The following is an 11,470-nucleotide window of genomic DNA, read 5'->3' on the forward strand; positions in this document are numbered from 1 at the left end:
ATATACTTCAGATATATATGAATATAAATCTAATATAATTACATGAAGCATACAAACACACCATGGTAGAGGAAAATTAATTAATGGCCCATTTATCCATAAATAATTAAAATACATATTTATTGATTACAATAAACAATTTCAAAGACAACAATTAGCAACAATTATACTTTACCCAATATCGTTCATACAAACCCTAGTCCAATTTCATCAAACATAAATTAACAAAAACAAAATTAATAAAAAAACCAAACCCTAGATCTAGATCCACATGCACATGAAACATCCATAAAACTAATTAATTGTTCACTAAAATAAAAAAATATGAACCAAATAAGGTACTGATCTTGTTCTCCTCCCTAATTTACCTTAGTACATTTAAAACTTGGCTCTAATTTGCTTCATAAGTAGCTCAAGCACCATAGAAGAGAGAGAAAAACAAAACTCTAATTACTCACTAACCAACCATTAAAACTTCAAAAAAAAAGTGTGGAATAGTATTTTCTTACCTTCTACAACCTCTCCATCAAAGGATTTGAGACCAAAACCTTCCCTCTTAGTAGAGCAATTTTTAGGAGGTGCCCAAGGCCTCCCCACCTTTCTTTCACGGGTTGAAGTGAGTGACCCAAGGAGGAAGAAGTGCTGCAGCTGTTTTATATGTGGGTCATTTGTAGGGACGGCTGGTGATTGAGCCGCCCCTACAAATCCGAGCTATATACATGGGTATTTGTAGGGGCAGCTCAATCACCAGCCGCCCCTACAAATAGAAATTCCAGGGGCGGCTGGTGATTGAGCCGCCCCTACAAATCAGACCCCATTTGTAGGGGCGGCTCGTATCACCAGCAGCCCCTGCTATTTCATTTGTAGGGGCGGCTGGTGTCTGGGCACCCGAGCACGTCACTGTAGGGGCGGCTCCATCACCAGCCGCCCCTACAAAAAATTCGACCCGTTGCTAAAAATCGTTTTTTACATAGTGCTTCCTATGTGACCAGGAACAGGAGATGATCGACCATACCGTAGTTTCGTGTTTCTTCTCTAGGCAGATCTGGTGGAACACTCGGGGCCTGTTTGGATGCTGCCTCCCAGGCACTTTCGGCGCCAGGCAGAGCCCCTAGGTGTTCGATTTTCATCGCATGGGGCTGAGATTTGTTGCCTGACAGGCACGTCCAGGCGAGGGCGGCATCCAAACATGCCCTCGGTCCAGACACTTTCCAAGTGGGCAGGGACACCCTCCGTTCTTGGTGGAACTCATGGCGGGCGCGCTGTATGAGCAGACTCTCTGTCCACGCTTCGGAAGATGCTTCTGCAACGCCTCCTGCAAGGTACCGCAGCTCATCACACACATCAAGATCGTCGCAGACCAATGGATCGACGCCGGCGCAGCTAAGTTAGGTTGTTCATTGCGTGAGTAGCGGCCACGTACTTAGTCCGCTAGGTGGGGATGAGCTCCTTGTTAAACCTAAGCTCCACCTAGTGCGCCCGAGCGGCGTGTCGATGCAATAAAAACTCTGCTTCTCGTTCTTAATACAACGATGTGCAAACTTTTGCGTAATCGAGAGAGAAAAAAAAATTAAATGTTTATTCTTGCAGTTCAGGAGTAACTGCCGCGCTCCTGTTTCCTTGAAAAGCTTTGTACGTTATTTTGCACACAGCTTGTGTTGTCTCTTTCAATAAGGTCCCTACTGTCCAATACTTTAGTGGTGTGATTTGTTGGAAAAACAAGTGAAGTGACCAACCTGTGTTGTCACTTGACAAAAGATCGCTGATCATGATCAAGTGGTTGTCGGGGCCAGCAAAGCTTCACTGATTGGATAAAAGAGAAACCGCCATTTTTGTTTCTCAAAAAAATTTCACAGGAATAATTAGGGGGTGTAGCTAATAATATGCTTGACAAGAATAGGTGGAAAACTGGAAATGTGGGAAGCGAGAGACAAGACTACCACGCGGCAGAATTACCTTTAGAGGTACTATTACCTTGGTCAAAAAAATAATTGAAGATGCGTTTTTATTAAAGTATTTAAAATTTGTCCAAATATATAGACAAAAATATTAACTTTATGATCTCAAATATACCTACTATGAAAATATATCTCATGACAAATCTAAAAAATATACTTATTATTTGATATCATAAATATTGATACCTCAAAATTAGGTTTTGATGTGAAATGAGATTCAAAAGAGTTCAAAATAATCTTAAAATTTTTGTGGATGCTAAAGATAATCTGCATTCCATGTGCATCTCATAAAACATTAGCATTTATCATTCATTTATGTACATGACATGCTATTTTGAACTTAAGAAGTTACATAGTGATAATGTTTAAGTGACTTTGCATGAGCTTTCTTAAGGTGACAACACATGTGACACAAGTAAACCATGATTAATGTAATACCCTAGGTGTTAAGTACTTGCTAAAGCCTTGATCATGTATAAGCATCATGTGATGTAGCATTTATGCATTGGATGTCTCATTCATAGTGCATACATGGCATATATATATATATATATATATATATATATATATATAGTATTAGGTAAATACCCGTGCTTTGCAACGGAAAAAAATAATGTCCCGATAATTTGAGTATAAACGTATGTTGTACTGCTATCCAAAAAATAAGGCTACGAGCGTGATGTTCAAAACATCAATATTATGTAAGTCTTCATGAAGGATAGACGATTAAAATATAACTCAAGTTGATGTGAAACAGAAGCAATCTAGTTCGTATTGTAAGAACCTAGTTCACTACAACTATCTAGCTATTTTGTCACTTCTTGTCTATGACACATCTTACATAATCTTGCAGTCCTTTAGGAATTGAAAAACTTCTAGAATTTTCTTCGTAAACCAATTTCTATTTCTGGATCACAAAGTCATTTTGCATCGTTTTGGCCATCCCGTGCAAAAGTAAAATATAAAATCGAAAAAAGATGGCGTGAGGGAGGAGTGCGAGTGAGCGAGGGCATGTGGACTCATGGTGCTTGCCTGGGCTTTGAGGCCTTGCGGGGCTACTAGGGAGACATGCAATTGTGGAGTCACGGTGATTTAGAGGGTTTCTGTTTTTCTTGATTGATTGATTAAGTCATGGTGACCAGGAGGTTTGGATTTTTCTTGATTGATTGATTGAAGCCAGTTTTTTCTAAGAAAATCGGAAACCAAGAAACTCAGTGGAGGGGGCCACACAGTGATTGACAGAACCTTCGCAGCTTTGGTCTGCCGGTGAGACTTACATTTGAGGCTATGGTTCTGCTAGGTAGACTATGATATTTGAGGCCATTTTAGTTGTAGAGACAGAGAATAGAAGTGTGTGTATATATAGATAGATAGATAGATAGATAGATAGATAGATAGATAGATGAGCTCTAGATAGATAGAGATAGGCCATAGACGTTGTGTTGGAGGGATAGATGGGGAAGAGAGTGACAGACCAAGAAGGATAGAAGTTGGAGATGGATGGAGAGGGAGAGTGACAAACCGAGGGATGAATAAGAGAAATTTTCTCCATTTAATATTAGATAGTATAGATATAGATATAGAGATTATGTATAAATATAAATTAAAGTGAAATACACTACTATAATGTAGAGTGGATATTGTAGCTCCATTATAGTCTGCTCTAGCTAGGCCTAAACTTCCAGCGCCCGGGGTGGGTCAACTGGAAGAGTGGTGGGAGTGAGGGACGGGCCGACGAAGGAGAGAAATTTCCATACTTTAATATTTAAAATAATATCTAAAATATAATGCTATATAATATGATAATATGTTAGATATATAGTAGTATAGATATAGAGATATAGATTAATTAAAGCAAACTTTCTTATTATAATAATATATAGTAGAAGGGAGTGAATCATGCTGTCCACACTACTTTTATTTTAGTATGTTAACTCTTGTAGTAGACTCCTTGTGTATAAATACCAAGCCAGAGCGCGCTTCAATTCATTCCCATGCACCACCAGCCCACACATCTCAACATTATAACCTTCATTCACTCGTGGAGATAGCAGGCATGGCGAAGGCGGTGGCGATGCTGGTGGCCCTGTCCCTTGCCGTGGTAGTGGCGACGAGCGCAGGCGGGGCGTCGGCGGACTGCAACATCGCGGCACTAGCGAGTTGCAAGGCGGCGGTCATCCAAGGGGCAAAACCCACGGCGGCGTGCTGCTCCAACCTGCGAGCACAGGAGGCATGCCTGTGCGAGTACCAGAAAAACCCTAATTACGGCAAACACCTCCCCAATGCCCGCAAAGTGGTCACCTCCTGCGGCATGGCCATCCCCAACTGCTAGGCCCATGCCCATGCGTGCCTTGTTACCTCTTGTGTGCATGTAACGTGCCGTATATAAATAAATAAATTGTGTGAATGAATCGTCAATGGAGGTCGATGGATCTGTCTATTACACTACCCTAGATCTAGACATCACTGCCGGTTCAAAAACCCACTTCACTGTCGGATTTTGAACCGACAGTGGCATACCGACAGTGATGGGGGTTGACATCACTGCCGATCCTTAAAAACCGAAACTAATATACAGGAAACAGTGCCGGTTCCTGGCTCCACCCGGCAGTGTCCAGTTGAACAACACTGCCGGTTTGTAATTTCAACCAACAGTGACGGTTGTTTCAAGAGTGTCGGTTCTTGGCTCAAGCCAGCAGTGTTGAGCAAGCCTACACTCTCGGTTCATGGATCAAACCGGCAGTGTTGTAGTAAATATCAGTGTCGGTTCGTGGATCAAACCGGCAGTGTTGTAGTAAATATCAGTGTCGGTTCATGGATCAAACCGGCAGTGTTGATCAAGCCAACACTGTCGGTTTGTTTCTAACCGGCAGTGATGGTTACGACAACACTGCCGATTTGTTGCTAACCGGCGGTGATGGCCCGTTCGTATTTTATTGTTTTATAATTTATTTTAATTTATATTTTTTGGAATCGGGTTTCGCTTTATATACGTTACGTAGACGACAGGTCCATCAATATTAAACATTACAAATGTTATGATTACAATTCAAATGTTCTTATCCACATCTCGATCCCTCAAAATAAAAAAGAAATGTTCTTGGACTTCACACATGCTTCTCGGACTTCCTACAATAATCTGGCGAGCCGCTCTGGGCCATACTGGTCCTTGTACTTCACGGATTATGCAATGCTTGAATATCCAGCTTGTCAATTGGTACGTGCTTTATTCTCCCTAGAATAAATTATTCAAATATGTTACCACATTCAAAATATTTTCATAGATAAATTCAGATACAAATTCACATAGACCACGTACCCCAAACTTAACCACACAATACTTATATAGAGAGAGATAGAGATAGAGAGAGAGAGAGAGAGGGAGAGATAGAGAGAGAGATAGATAGATAGATGAGCTCTATAGATAGAGATAGGCCATGGATGTTGTGTTGGAGGGATAGATGGGGAAGAGAGTGACAGACCAAGAAGGATAGAAGTGGGAGATGGATGGAGAAGGAGAGTGACAAACCGAGGGATGAATAAGAGAAATTTTCTCCATTTAATATTAGATAGTATAGATATAGATATAGAGATTATGTATAAATATAAATTAAAGTGAAATACACTACTATAATGTAGAGTGGATATTGTAGCTCCATTATAGTCTTCTCTAGCTAGGCCTAAAATTCCAGCGCCCGGGGTGGGTGAACTGGAAGAGTGGTGGGAGTGAGGGACGGGCCGACGAAGGAGAGAAATTTCCATACTTTAATATTTAAAATAATACATAAAATATAATGCTATATAATATGATAATATGTTAGATATATAGTAGTATAGATAGATATAGAGATATAGATTAATTAAAGCAAACTTTCTTATTATAATAATATATAGTAGAAGGGAGTGAATCATGCTGTCCACACTACTTTTATTTTAGTATATATGTTAACTCTTGTAGTAGACTCCTTGTGTGTATAAATACCAAGCCAGAGCGCGCTTCAATTCATTCCCATGCACCACCAGCCCACACATCTCAACATTATAACCTTCATTCACTCGTGGAGATAGCAGGCATGGCGAAGGCGGTGGCGATGCTGGTGGCCCTGTCCCTTGCCGTGGTAGTGGCGACGAGCGCAGGCGGGGCGTCGGCGGACTGCAACATCGCGGCACTAGCGAGTTGCAAGGCGGCGGTCATCCAAGGGGCAAAACCCACGGCGGCGTGCTGCTCCAACCTGCGAGCACAGGAGGCATGCCTGTGCGAGTACCAGAAAAACCCTAATTACGGCAAACACCTCCCCAATGCCCGCAAAGTGGTCACCTCCTGCGGCATGGCCATCCCCAACTGCTAGGCCCATGCCCATGCGTGCCTTGTTACCTCTTGTGTGCATGTAACGTGCCGTATATAAATAAATAAATTGTGTGAATGAATTGTCAATGGAGGTCGATGGATCTGTCTATTACACTACCCTAGATCTAGACATCACTGCCAGTTCAAAAACCTACTTCACTGCCGGATTTTGAACCGACAGTGGCATACCGGCAGTGATGGGGGGTTGACATCACTGCCAGTCCTTAAAAACCGACACTGATATACAGGAAACAGTGTCGGTTCCTGGCTCCACCCGGCAGTGTCCAGTTGAACAACACTGTCGGTTTGTAGTTCCAACCGACAGTGACGGTTGCTTCAAGAGTGTCGGTTCTTGGCTCAAGCCAGCAGTGTTGAGCAAGCCTACACTATCGGTTCATGGATCAAACCGACAGTGTTGTAGTAAATATCAGTGTCGGTTTGTGGATCAAACCGGCAGTGTTGTAGTAAATATCAGTGTCGGTTCATGGATCAAACCGGCAGTGTTGATCAAGTCAACACTGTCGGTTTGTTTCTAACCGACAGTGATGGTTACGACAACACTGCCGGTTTGTTGCTAACCGGCGGTGATGGCCCGTTCGTATTTTATTGTTTTATAATTTATTTTAATTTATATTTTTTCGTGGAATCGGGTTTCGCTTTATATACGCTATGTAGACGACAGGTCCATCAATATTAAACATTACAAATGTTACGATTACAATTCAAATGTTCTTATCCACATCTCGATCCCTCAAAATAAAAAGAAATATTCTTGGACTTCACACATGCTTCTCGGACTTCCTACAATAATCTGGCGAGCCGCTCTGGGCCATACTGGAAAATACTCTATCTTTTTCCAATACCTCGGCTAAAATGAATTTTGCTAGCTTTGATTGTAGTGCGACGATTTCCATGTCTAGCAGCCTTTCGTGCTTATATTTCTTGCGCTGTCGTTCAAAAAAGATGATATCCAAAGAGGAACAGTAAATCATTTTGTTGAATTATTAACAGACATAAATGAAATGGGGATTATACACACCAACTTATCGGCTTCTTTCGATTTCCCGCCGATGTAGCGAAGCATTGCCCACATTATATAAAACCCGCATTCATTGTTTCCCGCCGGCTGTGATAGGTACTTCCCCTCCATTTCGACAACCTTGAATGGGACCGGCGTCCCACCGATATGTCTTCTTTGGACACTGAGCAACATTAAAAGGAGAAACATTAGAAAGCGGTATGTGTGATTAGAAAATAATATGTTATTAGGATCGTTTACTAATTCAGCACTGCCACCAGTGCATCCAGATGATGAAATGGTTTTTTCTTTGAGTCCCACACCTCGAGCAGATTTTTGGCAAGATTAACACAAATGAAGATGAAATGGTTGCTGCAATAACAGAATCCTAATTATCGAATAATCTTAACGAAAAAAGAAGCATAAAATTAAAAGCCGAGAACACATACTCGCAGTTGTAGGCTAGAAGTAGGTGGGTTTTCTTCTTTATCGTGAATTAGTCGAAAACAGCAATCAATCTCTGTTTCATGTCTTCCACGTCACATCCATAGAGGCCTAGACATGTCCTCTCATTGACTCGCATGGGGTCCAAGAAGCCTATGTAATCCCATTTGCTTTTTAGAATGCAAAATTTTGCTATACACCTACATAAAATCATGGGAAGTGCTCAAAAGCTAACAATTTATGTCTCGAGAGAGTAGTTAATTGTAATATCGTGCGTAGAGGGTACTTACATAGTCCACAACGTCAACATTTGAACATCGAGAGAGCGTTTCTGGTATAGCTGGAACAAGCACTCCCACTCGACATCGAACTTCTCTTCTTCAGGATAATGGAAAACATGTGGCGAACGGATAATAAACTCGAAACCAAAGTCGTCCGTCTGTGTTGCTTGAGCCAATATTCATGTAACTGACGCATATATGTTGTCAGATTTTTATACTCATGATCGGGAACCAAAAGATTGCCCCTTTCATACTTCATTGCCGGTGTTGCCGTCCCTTGTACATCATAATAGATGGTCGCAGCCTCTTCTATGGTTAATCCTAGGTTGTCTTCGACGTACTTCTATATGTTCCTTAAATCTTTATTGTGTATTTCTTCGTCTCTTGTTGTAGCGTATTTATTCTGTGTTTGCCTTTCGTATTCGGACTTCAACAAAAACGGTGGCAGTGAGGCACATAGATTGAAGAAACTAACACAATCTTCCTTCGAGATGTGTGCTGTAAATTTGTCTTTCATCACGGTGGTAACGCTGCCACTGAACGACCTTTTTCTTTTATGTTGGTCCACTTTGGGAGCATTAGCGACCGAATCCAAGGACCTTTTCTGCGACTGCGAGGATGTCCTTGATCTTGTTTTGGGCTGAGGTGGAGGAGGAGGAGGATGACGAGAATTCTGTTTTCCCAGCGCTGATGAAGATGGAGGAGGAGGAGGAGGAGGAGTCTCTTTTCTCGGGGCTGATGAAGATGGAGTCGGACGAGGAGGAATAGAAGGAGACCTTTGTCTTCTCGGGGGTGATGGCTCCGAATGAGGAGGGGAGTGATCTCTGTTGGGAGATGGTGAGTGATCATCGTGGGTGGGCGAAGACTCGCAGTCGTCCTCATCATCAAAGGATAATTGATGGTCAAGCTTAATGAAGCGCTTACGCCAGGCGACTTGAGAGCCCTTGTTTTGACCAAGTTTCGGCCTGTCTTCCGCTACGGGGTACTCAATGGGTATCTTGTTATACTTCTTATCAAGTATTATGTCAATGGTGACACGAGCGTACCCTAGTGGAATTGGGCGGCCATTAATTGTCCCGTCTCCCGCAGGCCAGGCCTGGCCGAGCGCCACCTTGTCCTTTGTCCATTCCTGACGGATGTACAACCTGACATTGACGGGTTCAGTGATGTCATCCACCGAATGAGGCACATTCGCCTCTTCTTCGTCGAGCGGGGTCGATCCGCAGCTGCTGCGACCCCTAAACTGTGGGCTAAAGGCACTAGGAGTAGGGTTTTGTGGTACTACTAACCCCTTGGACTGCAAAATTTGCTCGACTCATGCTTCAACGGTCGCCTCAATCCGTGCTTCCATTCTATCTTCCATCTCTTTTAGTCTACTCAAATACTCTGCCTCATGTTCCGCTCTACCCCTCAAGTGGCTCCGGTAAGTGTTAGATTCTTGGGGGAATGCTAGTTTCCAAGGAACAACACCGGTTCCTCTAGTGCGACCAGGGTGCTCCTTGGTTCTGAGTGCTTGGGTGAGCACGTCTTTCTCCCTATTAGAAGTGCGAGTCCATTGCCTCACCTCCTCAGTTACCTAGGAGATCCTCTGGATGAGTTCGCTCATGGGTTGATTTGAGGAGCTAAAGCTCCCATCCTCGGCGTGCCATACATTTCTCCCCATACAGTATAATACTGATCTGGGCTCCCAATCAGCGGTCTCAACCTGAACACCTTCCTTAGGAAGGCAATCCATCTTTTGAAGTTCTGCTTTAAATTCTGGCATCTTTTTGGCGTAGCCACGAGAGCCAAGATGACGAGGATTCGTCGCTTTCTGCGAATTCTCCTTATTCTTCCTACTCAGTTCTAAGTACTCCTCGGATAACCTGTATTCCTTGAAAGCCTGCCAGAAGTCCTTCTGCTTGCTAAACTATCCAGCATCGAAATCTGGCTCTTTATTTTGGAGGACAAAATTCTTATACAAGGTCCCCTTGAAATTCTTGAAGCATGTTCCCATGATTTCTTTTGCTTTTTTCTTGACTAACTCCCTGTCATACTCGGCTGGGAAAGTGAAATACTCTAGGATCTTGACATCCCATATGTAATCCTTCTTGCTTTCGGGAACCCTCCACCGATCATCATCTTTCCCAATCCACTTCCTGTACTTAATCGGGATGAAGTCCCTAACAAGTAACCCGAGGATAGTCTTGTATTTGGTCAAAGCTATAGGCGGTGAGAGTGGATCCCTGAATTCATCGAACTCAGTAATGTGCTAGTGTGCATTCCTACCAATAGAAATCTTTGACACGCCTCGCTTGAATGTGGCCTTCCTGCTACCTGAACCCTCTAGCTCCTCGGCCGGCAGAGGCTCCTGCTAGAGACACCAAGTAAGCTATGACCCTCTCAATTGATTAGTGTGTGTGGCTACATAGTGACATGATACCAAAGTTACCTGGCCATCTTGGTCATTTTGACCCAGATCGAGCAAGCCGGATGGGGTCCATGGATGCTCATTCTCACCGACCTGATTGACACCGTCACTGTTTGTCGGATCATGCGGCTCTCCCATCCCAGTGATATCTGCCGCTTCTTGTTGCCGATCAGTTCTTCGGCGACGGGGTAATAGGCAACGATGAGTCATGGCTGTGACATGATTGTGGTTAGTTTTGGCCGCGGACAACTACTAATAGCATATGTTCATATATATATAATATGTTTAATGCAAAGTCTAATAATAAGTCCACATACAACAAAGTCAAATAATAGCATATGTTCACCTAGAACAAATTCATTGTTTGATTGACCACATACAACAAAGTCCACCTACTATTCTACGAAACTAAGCCTACATCAACTTCCAAATAAGAAAAACGATGACCATAGCCATAAATAAAAGCATGACATCTTTTCAAGACCAAGAAGCAATTCTCCTAATCTTCACATCTCCGGCGGGTGGCTTCTCTTCGATCTCTAGTGCCAGCGGATGGCCATGGTTTGCATTCATTGGACCATAGTAGGCCGGTTGCCCATGAGTTGCAAGGTAGGCCGGATGACTATAGTAGGCCCTTAAAGCTTCAGCTTCTGTGTTGTATTTTTTGTGTAAATTACCAGGGTAGCGATTGACTTGAGCATAGCAATCTTCCTAGGTTCGATAAATCCTAGGCATGTGACCAACATGCACTACATACCATGCCATGGTTGCCTATACATTTAAGTAAATTAGGTATGTGGTAAGTGGTAATGGTAACTCACTGAACAAGAGTTATTATTCAAGTTATATGGCCAAACTAAATCTATTTAATGTTCTTTATCCTTGACATTCCATCAAAATCAATTGACACTCTACCTATAGCGATTATACCTGTACACATTTGACAAGAATCCATCATTACTTAAGCAAGAGCAGAAATTCTTATCTAACTCTTACACAAACAGAACACTC

The 11,470-nt window shown here is 42.6% G+C and overlaps 2 protein-coding genes across 2 annotated transcripts; both read left to right on the forward strand.

The window, feature by feature from the left end:
• Positions 1-4,014: 4,014 nt before the first annotated feature.
• On the forward strand, positions 4,015-4,290 carry LOC136501920 (non-specific lipid-transfer protein 2P-like). Its single transcript, XM_066497434.1, has one exon. It carries the CDS (start codon positions 4,015-4,017, stop codon positions 4,288-4,290), a length of 276 nt encoding a protein of 91 aa, XP_066353531.1.
• Positions 4,291-6,031: 1,741 nt separating this feature from the next.
• Positions 6,032-6,307, forward strand: LOC136501921 (non-specific lipid-transfer protein 2P-like). The gene has a single exon (XM_066497435.1). The coding sequence runs from the start codon at positions 6,032-6,034 to the stop codon at positions 6,305-6,307; it is 276 nt and encodes a 91-aa protein (XP_066353532.1).
• Positions 6,308-11,470: the final 5,163 nt, after the last annotated feature.

The sequence above is a fragment of the Miscanthus floridulus genome, chromosome 13, assembly GCF_019320115.1.
Source record: "Miscanthus floridulus cultivar M001 chromosome 13, ASM1932011v1, whole genome shotgun sequence".
Taxonomy (NCBI): domain Eukaryota; kingdom Viridiplantae; phylum Streptophyta; class Magnoliopsida; order Poales; family Poaceae; genus Miscanthus; species Miscanthus floridulus.